This window comes from Talpa europaea (genome assembly GCF_964194135.1).
Source record: "Talpa europaea genome assembly, chromosome: 6".
Classification (NCBI taxonomy): Eukaryota; Metazoa; Chordata; class Mammalia; order Eulipotyphla; family Talpidae; genus Talpa; species Talpa europaea.
Window position 1 is genome coordinate 13,280,635 of NC_140072.1, and position 17,113 is coordinate 13,297,747.

Sequence of the window (17,113 nt, forward strand, 5' to 3'; positions counted from 1 at the left end):
GGTGCCCTTTCACAGTCCTACCCCAGCTGTCCCCCACCTCAGGGTGGGAAGCTGAGGGGGATGGCACAGGCATGCCCCACCTGTTGGCTTACACACCGGCCAGGAGAGACACCAAACCCACCACCGACCCAGATGCGGGTTTTTCAGGCAGGGTTAAGTGTGCAGAGAAGGCATCAGAACTCCCCCTGCAACCCGAAATCCCCAATGGGCAGGGCTCAACATCCATCCAGGGGCCTCTCATGATCACTTCTCTCAGCGGAGAGTCACACCTTGGGAGGTGGAGCTTCAGGTAGGCGGAGGTCAGGTGGGCCTGAGTATTTAGAGTGGAATATGGTGTTTGCACACTGGAGGAAGCACTTGGCGTCAAAGCTTCAAATCTGGGCACCTGGGGCACCTGATGTCCCCTCATCCCTCCCGGCCCAGAACCCCACTGCAAAGACTCTGACCGTGCGTGACCCACCAGCATCCGGGATATTGGTCTTCTCTACGTTCAAGGCCTCGCCAGTGTTGCCTTTCCCTTCACCTAAGGGAGTCTTGATTGTTGGGGACCAAACTGAAACAAAGCATAGCATCCCAGTCCCCTCTTCTGTTTCCTCCTCTACCCAGACCGTGGCCTCTGGTCTCTCCACTGCCTGGTGATGGCTGTTCGCACCAGGTGGGTGCTTTTCTTCTCGTCAACGTGAACAGCTGCCCTCACAGTGTGCTCTTGAGAATAAGGGCACCGCCACCCTGGGAGCTTGTCAGAACTTCTCTGGCAAATTCTTTGGCTCCACCCAGAGCTACTGAACAGAAACCCTGGGGGTGGCACCCAGCTGTCCATGTTCTCACAAGCACTCCAGGAAATTCTGAATCTGTAGTACTGGATTCAGGTAGGAACCATCACTTAGTTTTATGACACAGGTGCGTGTGGCTTGCGGCTATGGGAGAACCTTCTCTAGGAAGATGGGGGACCTACCTCCACACTTCCAGTCTGGAAGAGTCTCCCTCCTTGGACAGACCCGTCAGGGAGGCCAGATTTGGGATCCACCGAATGGCTCTTCCCAAGCTCTTTTCTTCCAGAAGGTGCGGCAGGAATTCAGATGGCTCTAGGCATTGCCATAGCAACTGCACCTTTCCGAAGCTGTCACGGACTACGAGAGCAGGGAGTAAGCAATGCAGAGAGATCTGCCCATGGGGAAAGCACACCCGGCAGAGAGGGCCGTGAAAACAAACGAACCTCAGCGTGACTGGGATTTATGGATCTGAGTGTGGTGCAGCGTGACCTCAGCACCTGGGATGACGACAGTCTATGTTGAAACATTTTCTCTAAAAGGGTCGCCTGCCTGGCTGAGATGAGGCTCTTAAGAGGTCACAGGGCAAGAAGGAAGTGCCCACTCTAGGATGAACACCTGTGTTCCAGGTCAGGGTGGCAGGAAAGGACCCAGTATCAGGCTTCTGGCCTGGACCTGCATTCTAAAGCGGAAGTCCCGTCGAAGGGGCCTTGGATCACGGTGGAGTCTAGCCCTCAAAGAAACCAACTGTCGGCAAGAATCCCCTAAAAATGGAACCCCCTGTACCCCATCGGGCTGGCATCTGAGTTCAGAACGGTGGCTCCCTCCAGTCCCCGGACATCCCGAGTGCTGGTAACAGAGGGCGTGAAGTTCTGAGCCTCTCCTGCCCCTGGGGTTGGAGACCTTAACTGCTCCTTTGCAGAGGCCACAGTGTCCAGGAGGGTGAGCAGCCCTGGGGCTCCAGCAGCCTCTGGCAGGAGCAGCACATGGGCCCAGCAAGTGCCTCGTACAATGAGCACTTGGCATTGGGGAGCCGCCCTGTTTTCCATCTGACTGTACCTTTGGCTCTTTGTGCTCTGGAAGAAGCAAGCAGTGGGTGTAGGAACTGGAGGGGGACTCTGCCCTGGGCTTGGGGGCAGGGTACAGTATGAGAAATCAGGGTGGTTGGGGGTGCAGTGACCCCACAGCGCTCTGGGATCCTACTTGCACCATTGCTCAGCACTGTGACCCCCAGAGCTTCCTGGATGATTACTCTGCCCCAGCTGGCCTTCCAGGCTAACCTGCCCCTGCTTCCTAGGTGGGTGGAGGGACTTCCCCCCAATGCTTGTCTTTCCCCAGAGCCCCTGCTGGCTCTCTAGGGCCTCAACTGCCTGCTGGTCACCATGTGGGCCTAGGCAAGGTGTGGGGGGTGGGGTGGGGGAGGCAAGCCCTCCACCAGGCACGGGGCTTCTCCTGGGTTGCCCTCACACTGCAGCAATCCTGCTGGCACCTGCCCCTCACCCCCAGTAAGCACGACACGGGGGACATCGGGGCGCCTCCAGGTGGGTTAGGAGGAGTCAGAAGAGGGGAGGCTGGAAAGCATTACCCCACCCCCTGTCTCCCCCCCACTGCTCCCTCACGAGGTTTCCATGTGACCGCCCCTGGGAGGCTGTGGGTCGAGTCCGCTGGCTCCCACAGACCTCCTCGGGCCGCGGGCGGGGGTCTGCAGAGGTGTGTGTGCGTCGAGGGCGATGCGAGAGCCAGCTGGGGGGCCTCTGACTTCATTCCAGTCACTGCCCTTTATAAATATTTATAGCAGTTCTCACTAAAAATAACATCCTGGAGCCCGGGGAGGAGAAAAAAAAATAAATGGAAATCACCGGGAATTGGGATTGATTATCGCGCGTGCCAGAGCCCAGGGCGCCGGGGCGGGCCGGGCCGGGCCGGGCCGGGGCGGGCCGGGCTCCCCCTGGCGGCCGCCGGGCGGGCGCTGCGCGAGTCCCGGCCGCGGGAGGAGCCCCGCGGGCTGCAGGGCCGCGCTCTCGGCTCCTCCCTCCCGGGCTGCAGAGCCGCGCAGCAGACCCGGCGGAAGCCTCACCAGCGCGAGAGAAAGGCAGGCGGCTATTTTTAGCACTGCGGCCAGAGTGTGAACGTCTGTAGAACTGAGCACGGTCTGAAGCTGCCTTTGCACAAGACAGGGAAGAAGAAAACCTGTTGCTCTTGAAAGGTCACAGGCAGGGAGGATCTGGTGCCCCCACCCCGGGGAGCCCCCCGCGTGCTGGCAGCCGGCCAGCGAGGCCGCCATCAAGTCACACACACAGGAGACTCGTGCTGCTTTTCTCTTTTCAACCTCCCGGTAAATTCCTGCTGCAGAGATGAGCCCCTGCCCCGGGGGAGTGATGGAGCCGCTGGTTCATGCAGGACGGGGCAGGGGAGGCCCACCAGCTGCGCATCCCTTGGGCGGCCGGCCCCTCCCGCGTCCCAGGGGCTGGGGCTCCCCGCTCCCCAGCAGGTGGTGACGTCTGGCAGCCTCGGGCCTGGTCCAGCTGTTTGGCAGAAAGACGGGCAGGAATGTGGCTCTGGGGGAGGATCTCGCCTTCCTCTTGCCGATGCCAGCTTGCTCCGCGTCCCCTGCGCCTGCGCAGGGCAGAGGTGCTGTCACTCAGGGCACCGGGAGGGTGTGCGCGCAGAGGCTGCAAAATTCTGCTGGGGACAAGCCAGGAGTGGGGAAGGGGTGGGTGGGCCGCTTGCCTCTTGAGCTCGAGAGACTCAGAGACAACAGTGATGCCCTTTAGGGAAGGGGGTGCTCTCTTCCAGTGGGACCCAGAGTTTCTGGAGTTGTTACTGAGGTCTCAGGGCCAGGGAAGAAATAATGGTTTGCTAGGTGAGGTGTGAAGGGTTGCCGAGAAGGGCAAAGAGGTGGGAGATGTGCTCATAATCCTGAGTGGGAGGGAACAGGACCCCAGTCTCGAGAGAGAGCAGGGTCTGTGACAACGCGTGGAGCTCCCGCGCTTTGCTTGGACTCCACTCTTGGTGAGTTTCTAATAGCTCTTTGCAGACAGGGTCAGATGGCCGGATTAGGAGAGGGAGGGGTCCCATTCTAGTTCTGGCACCACCGTCCCGGGGTGCGCCATGCCACTCTGAGAGGCCCGTCCTTATCCCGAGTTCCTCTGTGCCCCGGGGAGAGGGGCTCTGGCAGGCTGGCAGGCTCTCAAAGGGCAAGTCTGCTCCTGATCCCCTGCTGGCTGCAGCAGCCTAGGCCTGCAGTCGGAAGGGGCCTTGTCTGAATGTGTAGCGCGTTTAGGTAAAAACCTGCCCAAGCCCCAGGGGCTCTGTGATTTCCAGGCAGCAAGAGACTTTCCCCAGCTTGCAGGATCCCTGAGTCAGTGCGGCTCAGAGCCGGCAGGGGCAGAGCCCCTCAAGGGCCTGGTGGTGGTGGTGGTGGTGGTGGAGGGGGGTGGGTTGGAGGGCCCAGAGGCCACCCCAGGGTGAGACTACTCCTGAAGGTCCTGGTAGAGCTCCCCTTTTTGGTTATGGGGGCTTCGGCACTGCCTTTTCTGCCCTGAAGATCTGAGGCCTAACTTGAAACATGAAAAGTGAGGGAGAGGAAGAAAGAGAAATCTCATGGCTGTACCAGGCATCTGCCCCAGAAAGGACTCTTCTCCTGCAGGTTGCTGGTCCTTTTTTTTTTTTAATATATATTTTAACCCCTTCCTTTCAGGGAGCACACCTAGAAGCTGCAGTATCTTGGAACTGGGACTAGATAAAACTTCAGTCCTGAGATGGGACAATGTTAAAGACTAATTCTGAAAGCCATGGGCACTCTGGGGAAATTTAGACCTTTACTTTTTTTTGGGGGGGGGGGGCAGCGAGAAGGTGCAGCTTGGCCAGGTACCACAGGAAGGACTTGGTGGGCTTTCTGGAGTCAGCATGACCCCACAGGATGGAAATCCACCAGGTGCCTAGGTGACGGAACCTGAGGTGCTGGCTGTGGTTTGGACCCCCCGAGAGAAATGACAGTGCCTGTGGGAAATCAGAACAAGGAGGCAGGGGCAGCCCTGGGAAGTGACCGCCAGCACCTGCTGACCAGACTCCAGCGGCCAGCAGCATCTGGTTGCCAACTGCATTGACACCGGGGACACTGAGTCACACCTGAAGCCTGGGCCAGGCCCAGTGCAGTGCAACACAAGTACGCTGGGGGCTGCGGGCCCAGGGCAAAGGGGCAGGCGAACTCTTTAAAGAAAGGCCTTGCTTGGCTCTCCACCTGCTGGCGTTGCTCTGGGCTGGGACTCGTGACTGAAGAAAGGGGAGGGAAAGGAGGAGCTTAAATAGGAGGGACAGGGCAGGGGGAGGGCACAGAACTCTACTCACCCGCGCTTCCTCTCCGGCCCAGCTCCTCCGCTAACCTGTGCAGCACAAACACAGCCAGGTCACGCCAGGGGCTTCTCGCCACCCTGGACCTTCTCCCACCCGGGAACTTCTTCCCGACCCACACGCCCATGGTTCTGGGACTCGCCTCTCCTTTGTCACGGTTGTGTCAGCTTCTCCTGAGCAGGCGTGAAGGCAGCGGGTAGCCGTGCTACCCCCAGCCACGCACCCGCAGCTGACAGAACAGCCATGGGGACGAGAGCGCCTCAGCAGAAGGGAAATAATGAAAGTACCAACATGGAGACGAAGCCACTAAGTCTAGGGAGCAGTTACAGGGGGCACAGCCCATGTGGCTCTGCAAGAGAACGAGGTGAACATGAGCCCAGCTGTGAGGAGGACAGTATTCCCTTCCTGCGGGTTTACCTGCCACGTCAGACTCTTGCTCGCCCTGGAATCTCATCATTGCCTGTACCAGCAAGAGCCCGTGTTTCCCCTTGCAGAGGCCACCGCTGCCAGCCTGTCCGACGCACACAGGGTTCCCTAAGTGTGCAAACTAGATTCACAGCTCCCCACTCCGGAGGCGGCAGATGCTGGGAGAGGAGATTCTGAAGGACACAGGAGCAGAAAATGGAGCCCTGGAGCTGACTCGAACTAGGGCTCTGAGTAAGATGGGAGAAGTGACTAAGTCTGTTTCCTCCGTGCACTCCTCTGGTTACAAGTACTCACTGTTTAAGTTGAGGGGTGCAAAGCAGGAAGGGCACCCCATGGAGCAGACTCACTCTCCAGGATGCAGCCAGAGAGCTGGGGCGGGCAGGGAGAGGCCGAGGGGGGCAGCTGCCGGGGCGGTTCACTTGGTTGTGAATTCTTCAAAAGTGTCCACGTGGCTCTCATGCTTTTGCACGGAGCAGACTATGCCTGACGGGGCGCTTACTGGGGTCAGGAGGATTTCAAACCCTAACAAGCCACTCTTCACTCTCTCTATGGCTGACAGTTACTGCTCTCAAATTCCCAGGTGACAGCAGGTACTGCCATACGGCCCCCCGGTGAAGTCCCATGCCCAGATCATGGCAGACAACCAAAGGCTTGTCCATAAAAACACTGGGTTTTACAGCTGCACCCACATAATGGCTTCACATTAGCTTTAGGGATGCATCCAAGGGCCTACCCAGTGTTGAGAGTCAAATCGTTTTAAAACCCCTAGCCATTTCTCATCCCACTCTCCCCACTCTCCCCTTCAGGGAGGACATCTAAAAGCCACAGAAGTAGAAATTGAGGCATTTTCACTGAGTCACACAGACGTGCAGAAACGCGGTACACATGTTGAAGAGAGATGAGCAAATACTAAGAGCGAGAGCAAAAGACAGAAGAGATGCTGGCAGAGCAGCACAGGTGGAAAGACAGGGCACCCTGAAGGCTGGAGGTGCCAGGCGAGGGGACCCACACCCGTCCCACAGGGAGACACAGCTGGCACCCCCCCTCCACTTGAGCCATGAGTAGGGGTGGCGGCTGTGGTCAGGGCGGAGTCCTGTGTGCTTCGGGGAGTAGAGGGAGACTGTGGCGAGGCCATGGGAACGCCACTGAGGGAGGGAGGGCACAGGAAGAGAGGCCAACGGAGCAGCTGCTGTGTTTTAGGCCAAGAACATTCCACAGGAATGCCGGGATCTGGCTGGATGTGCGTGCGCTCCTGTTTGGAGAGTGTGTTTACATCAGAGTAAACTTCTCTCCGTGTATCTCCTCTTCTCTTCACCTCTTGTTTACAACCTCCTGCCGTCCTCCTCGTTCTGTCGGCACAGGGAGGCCAGGGTTCTCTGCTTCTCTCTGTAGCATGTCTATGTGTTTAAAACCTTGCTGCCCTCCACTGCTGACCTCTGACACCCAAGCCACTACGTCACTCTCATCACTTCATCGCGTCCACTTCTCCAGGGCCTGGCTCTGACTCATCAGGTGATTTCAGCACCTGGAGTGTATGTTCTTCTCCCAGTTTCTTCCTTGGCCATTTCTGTGTCCTTGTTGACAACCTCCAGAGTGCTCCGTCTTACCCACACTAGCTCTATGAGCAAACACGTGCCAGACCCTCCACCCACACCCCTAAGGTGCGTCCTTCCTCTTTCCCATCACAGCTTCCTTGCCCATATCACCCCCCTGACCCGGCCCCCCAACCTTACGACGCTTCCTTAAGACTGTTTCCATTTCACTTGGTCTGCAGGCTGCTCGGAGTAAAGCATGGGTGCTAGAGGTAGAATAAACGCCTGGCAGAACCCACGTTCTGCCGCTCACTACCTGTGCCAGTCACTGAGCTTGTCTAGAACCTTTCTCGTGGGCTGTGACGTCAAACAGGATACCTGTGCCAAGTGCAAAGCCTGCCACAGAAACCGGAAGAGCTTCTCATCTCCACACCTCCTCCTTGGCGCCATCTCTCCCCCCGCACCAAGCGCTGTCACATCCACCTGTTTACTTCCTCACTGCCCTCTCAACCTGCGCCAGGCTCTACTTAGGCACTGGGGACACAACCCGGGCAAAGCAGACCGAAGTCTCTGCCTTGCGGCGCTCACGTTTTGGAGGAATCCAGCAGGGAACACATTCATGTGTGATGGGACTGCTCATTCTCGAATGCCCAAAGGTAATTCTGTTATTTGCTGAGGGTAACAGAGGAACATGAAGACTAAGAAGTTTGGAGTCCAAAAGACCCAGTTCAAACCCAAGTTCTGCCACTTAACACGATCTGCATTTTTCTGAGCCTCTTTCCTCCTCAGGGAAATGGGTTGCCACCTATCTCCCGGGGTTAAGGATGAAACGAGACTACACATGGAGGTCATTTAGCACAGTTCTTTGCAAACAGCAACTATTAAGTGGGTCTTATATACAATAAAACGGGGACGGCATTACTGCCCTTTGCTGACACTTTCCTTTATTGCTTTTAGTTTTTCCATGAAGCTGAATAACCACTGGACTACTCTGCCCACGATAATCTCTTCCTTTGCAGAAATCCTTCTTGAATTTATAATCATACACTCAAAGTTTGATGATTAACCTTTCCTGCCATTTCATTTTATCTATTTATTTTGCAGATCTTAGTTTTGCTTTCCTAACTACACTATAAATTCCTTGAGGCAAGGGATTACGTTTTGTGTTTTCTTGTGTCTACTTCCTGCAGCCTAACCATCCTTCACAGCCCGGGAAACCAGGACGCTTGTGCTGGCCGACTGACACTACCACCTCTAGGGGAAAATCTGGTGATCAGTTGGGAAAGGTGGGGAGAAGGAACTGTGAGGGTCTTGGGGACCTGACAGCTTTGGGGAAAAGGAGGCAGCAGGAGCAAAGCAGAAACAAGGGGAGGGGGGCTTTCATCCAGGGCCTTTCCAGCTCTGGCTCTCGCTCAGACTAAGGGCCTCGAGCTGCCTTTACCTCTGTCTTTCCCATTCTGTGTCTTCTCTTCTTCTTCCTCTGCACCTTCCTCAGCTGTGAAAACAAGTGCAGGCAGGCCAGTGACCCTTCAGCAGGGCACAAGCATAGAAGGGGTTAAGGGAGGAAGTTCGGAGGCTTGCAAGAAGCCCTAGCTGTGGCGCAGGGCCCAGGCCTCCGAGTTTACATTCACCGGTCTGCACTCTTGGTGCCCAAGCCACTCTTGGTGGCCCTGTTTAAGAGGAGCTGCCCACAGAATCAGAACAGCCTGACGTCACCCACCGCTGCTGGCTCTGTCACTGGCCTCCCTGGTGGCCAGGTAGGGGTGCCTGCCTCTCCTCCATGCATGTTTCCCCTAAGGTAACAACTTACGCTGGGGATACAGCTAATACCCTGATTTGTGTTCAAGAAAGCAACTATGAAAGTGCATAGTGGGGAATATCTAGATTAATGCTGGCCTCTGTAAAAAATAAATCAATCTAGAGGTTTTATCTGACAAAGCCACCAGTCGCTAAAAGTGGCTGTAGGGATAAAAGCTCAGCCACTCACGGTTGCTTTCCCAGGGGCCTAGTCAGGGAGGCGCCAGGTCGTGCTCTGCAGGGCAAAGAGTCCCAATGTGTACTCAGTCCTGGGGGCTCACTTGGAATTGGGACTGTGAGGCACTAGCCATCCCCTGGTGTGGGCAAGCAGGTGGCAAGGGAAAGCCACATCATATTAGGGACTGGAGGGCTGGGAGCATTCTGAAGAGGAGGCTGAGAGCCACGCTACCCGCCATCGAGTCTTGAAGGCTGACGTGAGAAGGAGGCACTGACCCGATTCTGGGACGCTGTGGAGGGTGCTGGTTGGTTACAGAAAGGCAAATAAGGCTCCCCCCGCAAAAGGAGGACTTCCCAATATGAGAGCTGGCTGTGAACCAGTTCACTGAAACACTCCAACAGAGGACGTTTATCCTGGGCAGAGGCTGGGTGAAAGGACTTCAAAAATCTTTTCCAGGGCCTCCCTGGTGGCGCAGAGGTTGAGCGCTGGGTTGCGAAGCTGCCCGCAGCCTCTGCAGCGCCGGTTCGATCCCCGGCCGCCGGCGAGGGTCCCGCATGGCGCGCAGACCTCTCCTGCCGCCCGCTGCTCCCCTCAGCAGTGTACTTCGGTCCTTCTGCCTGTTCTGCTCCCTGCTCTGGCTCTGGTGAATTCTCTCACCCACCGCGCTTCTGACTGTACCCAGTGCTTGTATAAATAAATAAATAAATCTTTAAAAAAAAAAAAATCTTTTCCAATGCTAGATCCCATTATTTGTAAAGATATTTCAAAAAATCGAGGTGGGCAAGCTATGGATGGAAAGCTAATCTGAGTATCTCATCTCATCCAACAAAAACCTTTGATAGAGATTGTGAAAATGTGTGGTGTTGGGCCAGGCCTCCCGTTCACAGAAAACTGGCAACCTGGTCAGCAAGGGAGTTTATTTCTGTCTTGATAGGAATGCTGTGCCACGTGGACTTCGTCCGTGTCCACCCATGGTCCTGAGGGAGCAGAGCACCCATGCAAGGGACCCTCACGGCAGATTCGCCATCTTGTCTGGCGTGGGGGCGGGGAGTGTGAGGAACAGCATCTGCCTTATGTTCTTAATCCCCGACTCTACACCAGCTGTGCCCCTTGGAGCTGCACAACTTCAGGCAAATCTTTCTTCTGATAATCACTTACTGCACGGCTTAGAATAAGGGGCTCAACTAGGCGATCTCTAGGGCACCTTGCAAATGACATTGCAAAATTTGGTTAAAACCCTCCCTTCCTGATGAGAGACTCTGCCCAGCATCCTGGGAAGTGTACAGCTGTGTGAAGCTGTTTGGTGTCTCTGTGCCTGGTGTTCAGGGATGTCCTGTTACCTCTCATCTTAATACGATAAGCTCATGAGTAAGTGGCCTGAGGCGCATGTGTGGTTCACTTTCGTGGCCTGAAACTCCCTGTAAAAGTGGGACTTCTGGCATCTATGGAGCTCTATTAGGGAAGGGACTTTCTAATCACCTATATAGTCTTCCCAAAAGCCATCACCTCTTCTATTTGTGTGTGTGGAGGGGGCAGTAGTTCTGATGGAGACTGAGAAATGGACCCAGAGTGGAGAAGTGTCTCCACCAAGTGCCCTACAGGGGAGAACTGGCGTCCCGTCTACACTGCAGTGGGGAAACCGGCCTTGGCCACACACCCATCCTCTTATAGGTGAAACAGGCAGATTTGAGAGAGAAGTTGTGGGTCAGACCTTGGCCTGGTCCCACGACAACACTAAAGGTATATGTTTTCTCTTGCTAGGGTCTGAAGAAACACCCAAGGCTTGCCTGCCTAGGAGCGTGGGCTGATGACTCCCTTGTCTGACAGTCCATAGAAAAACTGCTTGATATTTTTATTTAAAACACTGCCAACCTGCTTCAAGGTATTTAAAAGCACCATATCAGGTGAAAAGAAACAGCAGTATATCCCTGTCCGAGTGACCCACAGCATTGGGGGGAGGCAGCCTGTTTGCTGCACGTGTAACGTGGGGCTCCAAGCTGTAAATGAAACACTGAACAGCTGTCAGCTACAAAGCCCATGGAGCCATGGAGGTTCTTGAAGATTGGGTGCTGTGTGAATGGCCTTTTATATTTTCTCTTTCCTGGGTTTTATATGAGGGGGAAATGCCATGAGCAAGCATCTCTGGAAAATCACTGAAATAACTAAGTGACAGAGAGACCAAGAAAGAAGCCATAGATGTGACTGCACGTGAGGAGTGGAGGAAGCTACAGACTTAGGTCACAAACCTCAGTGAAAGCAGAACCTAGTCATGGACAAACGGAGAGAATAGGGTTTCAAAAGCAAATCAAACAGGAGAGAGCAGAAAGGTGGCTGGAGAAGGTCCAGAAGCTTCCTTCCATGGCTTCTTCGGTTCCAGTCATTCAGGAAAGCTTCAGAAAGAGACAGTCGGGGAGGCCTAGGGAAAGAGCAGCTGTGTATGGAAGCAAGACAGATGAAGTGAGGATGCGACCCAGCGGTCCTTAGAGATCTGAATTTCTTTAGTGTCTGGACTGTGTCTGCTCCACAGGCATCTTCTTAAGAGAAAGCTAAATGTGCAATTATCTCTCTATGACCATGGCCAGGTGGGTGAGGACATCCAGTGTGTTCCTAGAAGGCAACGAGACTACGTGGTGACACATGGTGACATGAGATGACGTGTGCTAGATGTGACACTTCAGCGCGTGGGGAGGCGAGAAGGGTGGGGCAGAAGGAGCGGCGTGAGGCCGGGTGGGAGCTCTGGCTTCACCTGAGTGGAGCTCCTTCACCAGGGATGACATGGTGTTGGTGATGGAGTCAGCAGCCACCAGCAGGTCATTGCGGAGGTTTCTCCTCGTACCTGAGGAGAGTCAGAGCAGATGGCGATGCCAGGTGGGTGGGCTCGGGGAGAGAGCGCAAATGCCTCAGCCTGCCAGGCCCTGGGACACGGGGCAGGACACAGGGGAGATGGGGCTGCAGCGGCTCCACCTGCTCGCCAGCTGTCAGGAGCAGGAGCCTAGGTCCAACGCTGTGATCCCTCTTCTCTGCCGGAAGAGCAGGACCCTGCCAACTCCACACTTCTTAGCTACAAGCAGGAGTTGGGATCCCGATCCAGCACTGCTCCAAGGTGCTCTCACCCGAGGCAGGACTTACTCTCCAGCATCACCACCTCCCCACTCCTCGCCTGCAGCCCCAACAAGGTTTCCTTAACTGCCCCGTCTCCCCTAACTATAGAAACTGCTGCTCACCAGTTCCTTGGAGGACTGTGGCATCCCAGCCCCAAAGTGCCTGCAGCAAGGTTCTATTTTGAGTTCTATCCTTCTTTTGCTGGCTCTAAAGACTTTCCAGGTCAAGCCCATGACTTGGGGGATTATTTCATCCAATTCCTCTAGAATCCAAAGGACAAGGGACTTCCCACTACCCACCAGAAAGAGCACAGAAGCTCAGGCCACCTGTTCTCTGCGCATGGAAAGCCTCCAGACCCCCAGTGGCGACCAGCCCACCTAATGAGAAGGGCCAGCACCCGACTGACTCATCCAGGATGTGAAAACCTGATTGTTCAGAGCTAAGTGCACAGAAGAAAAGAAACTGCAAAAAAATCTCAGTAGGAATCCTGCCCATGTCTCCAGCTCCCCATTAATCTCTGCTCCTGAAACTCACCTTGTGCAAAGGCCTCCTGCATGTCCCCCCCGACTCCGCCCAGAGGGTCCTGCGGACAGTGCGTGGGGGTAGAGCCGGCGGACGTGGAGCGGACGGGCATGGGCATCGGGCGGCTGCCTCCGTGCGTGGGTGATGTGTGCGGCGATCCGGTGGCCTGGGCCTGGGGGGTCAGAGAAGCTGTGTTACCTAGGGTCCCTCACCTCTCACAAGAGGGGACAGTGCAGCCGTGCAGTGCGCTGCAGGGTCACATTTGAAAGGAAGGAACCAGGCTGCCTCCAGCCCTGGAGAGAGGAAGCAGGGGGGTTGGGGGGAGGCAGGGAGCGAGAACGGAGAATGGAAGGAAAGTCAGAGGGCAAGCCTTTCCACAGACAGACTGCGCCGAGCAGCGGGTGCCGCCTGGAGGGCCAGGGGTCACTTCTCTTTGCAAACTCACTCATGTACCTTATTTCACTTGCTCCTCACAACAGCTTGTGAATAGAAAGGGTAGAGGAATTGAATAGACATTTTTCTGAAGAAGACAGGCAAATGGGGGTTCCCTGGTGGCGCAGGGGTTAGTCTCGGCGCTATCAAGCTAATGCCAGTCACTGCGGCCTGAGTTCCATCCCCTGCCAGGGAGCTGACCCACATGGCGCAGCAGACCTCTCCTGTCTTGCCTGCTGCTCCCCTCAGCGGTGTATTTCAATAGATCCGCCTGTTCTGCTCCCCACTCTGTCTCTGGTGAATCCTCTTACTCCCTCCCCTACACCTCTGGCCTACACCGCAGCTCTTATATGCATACACAAATAAATCTTAAAAAAAATATATATGATATTATGGCTGTGTTATTAAATAACTTATTTAATTAGATGTGGGCGGGGATCCTTTCACCATGTATGCATATATCAAATCACCATAATATACACTTATAATTTTATGTCAATTATACTTCATGAGCTTGTATAGCCTCCAGGAAGGCCCCATGCACCCCAGCAGTCAATGGTTTCCCATGGCTGATAAGGTCAGAGGGACGAGCCCTGGTCATGCAGAGGAGTCAGCCCTTGGTGAGGCTGTGCCTGGAGGCAGGGAGGACCTGAGCATTCACACGCCTTACCTGCAGAGCGGGTGGTGCTGCCTGTGAGGACCAGGCCTGCTCACCACCAGGGACACGATGGTCGGGGCACAGGTCAGGCTGCAGTTGTGGACACCCCTCCGCTGAGGCCCAGCACCCAAAGCAGAGTACCCGTCTCGGGTGGAGGAAGGGGGACATCTCTGAACAGGCTGCCTTTGGAGTCTGCCTGGAAAGTCCCAGGCTGAGTCAAGCTGAGACAGTACTCATGAGGGACATTCAGCCCCTGAATTTTTTTTTTTTTTTTTTTGCTGGAGTATGTGGCCTTTGAAATCCAAGCTCACTTCAGTGTATGACAGTTATCTGTCATCCCCACAGAGGGCCAACCCCATGTTAAACATGTGGCAAGTACTCAATAAATCTCCCTTGGTGAGATTCCAGTCAGGCCCCGCTGCCTGAAGGCTGGCTGTCAGGGAGGCAAGGCCAAGATGAACAAAGAGGCCCCTTATTGAGAACACAAATCTGAACATTTGCAAATATCTTAGTAGGAAAATGATGATGGGGATGAACGAGGCAAGAGGGATGGACAAGGGTGGCTAAAACTCTAGAATCAGGAAATGAAACCTACTGTCCACCATCAGTTTGAAAACAATCAGGCCTTCTTCCTGGGACCGGTGCCCAGCTCATGTCTTCTGATGAAGATAAAAATCAGACTCCAGAGTCAGCTTTGTTCCAAGCACAGTAGAAGGAGACAAGCTAAGGCTACCAAGAAGCCATTCTTTTTTCCATGGGTGTCAGAATTCCAGTTCTCGGCTCTGGGACCACATTGGATCAACGCAGAGCGAGGCTGTGCTGTCAGGGGCCCTGTGTGACATCTGCCAGGTGCCAGAGAGTGACACTGGTTGGCACACAGCCAGGTCAGCCAATCCCAAGGGTCCTGGGGGGGATGCAAGTCATGTCAATTGATAGGCACATGGTCCAGCAAGGCCTGAAGCTGAGGGTCGAGGAAGCCTGGATGGTCTTAGATGGGGGACGCTGGTGCAAGGCTTCCAACTGACTGCTGCTGGGTGGTTTAGACAAAAAAGCACAAGGACCAGCAACAGTTCCTTTAATCTCCTGGAAGGCTGGTGCCCTTGCCCACACTTCTGCTGTTGGCACCATCCTCCCAGTGCTGTCTGGCCTGCTCCTGCTGGTCCTCTGGGTGTCGACTCCATCAGCACCTCCTCAGGACCTGTCCTCTGGCCACCTGTCAGAATCTCTTTCTCGCCATTGTGTTTAGTAGCTATAAATGCTTAATAAATATTTGTTAAATGACAATGGGATGGATCAAGTTTCTGACCCTCTTCTGTAATGGAAAGGGGGAGCTGCAGCCAGAGCTGACCATACCTCTGGGGAGTGCTACATCTATCTGTCATCCATGAAGCCTTATGTGAACTACTTTACGGGACAGCTACGTGTGGAAAGCAGACCTGCCGTGACCTTCCCTGCAGTCACACCCTGTGTCGTCCTTTTCCCTAGCAGACAGCTTGAGTCAGCACTCGCAGGACAGAGCACTCTCCCCATGTGGACAATCACCTAGCAACCAGGTACGGGTTTGCTCACTGTCTGCCCACTTGATCGGTCTGGGCCTGGACGTACTAAACATGTAGCTGGATCACGCACTATACAGTTGCATCTTGTCTCCAAAGCACAGGTGGCTTCTGTGTCCAGAGAGGCGAGGCAAATCCTCCCCCTGGAGACCGCCAAGCACTCCTGTCAATGCAAAGCAATCTAGTGGCACCACAGTGGAGGCACATCAGAGTGGTCGAGATTATGGGGAACCAGAGAATCGCATGGAAACTGGAAAAGGTGGAGGAGCTGGTCAGGTGGCCCCAGGGGAGAGGGTATAAAACAATCTGTGCCCCTGGGTTTCAGCTGCCAGGAGAGGGGCAGCTAGCCTGGGAGGGCTTTGCAACACACTATGGTTAATCCTCCACATTGTCTTCAGAGGTTCTTGGAAACAGACATTAAGCAAAACATCATATAATGTCATCAGGTCCTTGAACAAGGCCATTTCATTCAACCTTGGCTGGGATATTTTTTTCTAAGTGTTATAGTGGAACAACGTTGAATGTTACTCAAGCTGCTGTACTTGGTGTCTTTAGGTTTCTGACGCAAGGCCAGTGGAATCTTACTGTGATACAACCTATAACAAAGGCTTCCACACAGCACAGGCCATTGTGCCTCTCACCAATAACTAACACAATAAATGGCCTGTAACTCAGGTTCTCGGAACACAGAGGTCCCTTGTAGTTGGAAATAATTCTGCCAGAAATATGGTCCTAGACAAGTGTTACCTTCTGAGATGTGTTCTGGTCTGCTCTTCACTTCTGCATCAGCAAACACCCCGAGGACTTGAGCAGGCCACGTAGCGTGTTCCAAAAAAAGGGCTCAGAAATGATGCTTATAATTTCAAAGGGTTCAGGCCTCTACATTAATTTTTCAGTTCAGCATTCATTTATGTTCGAGGAGACTGAGGCCTGCAGCAGTCACAAGGTCACAGATAACTAGCTACCTGGGTCTTTTAATTGCCTCAAACTGTAGGAGAGACCAAAGCACCAGGGACCAAGGCCGGCATTCCAGAGGCCAGAGGGGAAGAGCTTGGTCAGCCTCTCCTGCTGCAGCTGGCAATGCTTCTTGACCGGCAAGTAGGTCAGAAGGAGAGTGTGAGAAAGGAGAGCGGAGTGACTATGACTTAGTGTCTTGTCTAGAACACCAAGCTAACCATGGAGCCAAGACAGGTAGAGGGATTGCCAGAGAACCTGACTTTACATAAAACTGACCTGAGGACACAGATCCCCCCATCTGCCGACATCTCGACAGAGACAGGGACTCTCCCCCTGTGGCAGAGAACTGGCCGCGCCTGGACAATGTCTGTGGCAGGGAAATGGTGTGTGCCATTCCAGGCCTTGTAAGGCATCCCCGACATGTGCTTGGCACACAGTAGGTGCTCCAGAAACACTATTTCCTCCTCTTCCTTTTCCGCATGGAACAGATATGCATTTTTTTTTTTAATCTCCTTGGCATACAATATAGTCAGGTAATCAAGCCCACAAAAGCCTGTGGCAAAAAACCTGATTTTGAGAGGTATTACCTTCTACAGAGCTTTGATAACTGCTTCCCCCTGCACACATACCCCAATAGAACTCTGAGCTAAGCTGTCATCATGGTAACAGAAGGAGATACTTTAGTCTCCATTTCTCTCTCTGACTCATGGATACCTGCCAGGTAGCAGATGGCCCGCGTGGACAATTACCTTCATTTTGCTGCAGTGTGTTTAAACTAAACAAACTGGCCTCTTTACTGCGGATGTTCAAAGGCCCTCTCAGAAAAAACA

General features: G+C 54.4%; 1 protein-coding gene across 1 annotated transcript in view; it reads right to left on the minus strand.

Moving 5' to 3' along the window:
- Positions 1-3,083: 3,083 nt before the first annotated feature.
- DTNB (dystrobrevin beta) overlaps positions 3,084-17,113 on the minus strand; it is a gene marked incomplete at its 5' end in the record, with an annotated part of 165,302 nt that continues 151,272 nt past the window's right edge. The window contains 4 exons of the mRNA XM_084236050.1: positions 3,084-3,386; positions 5,121-5,155; positions 11,803-11,892; positions 12,693-12,852. Of these exons, the coding sequence (XP_084092176.1) occupies positions 5,151-5,155; positions 11,803-11,892; positions 12,693-12,852 (255 nt within the window). The 3' untranslated portion in view covers positions 3,084-3,386; positions 5,121-5,150. The remainder of the gene's footprint in view (positions 3,387-5,120; positions 5,156-11,802; positions 11,893-12,692; positions 12,853-17,113) is intronic.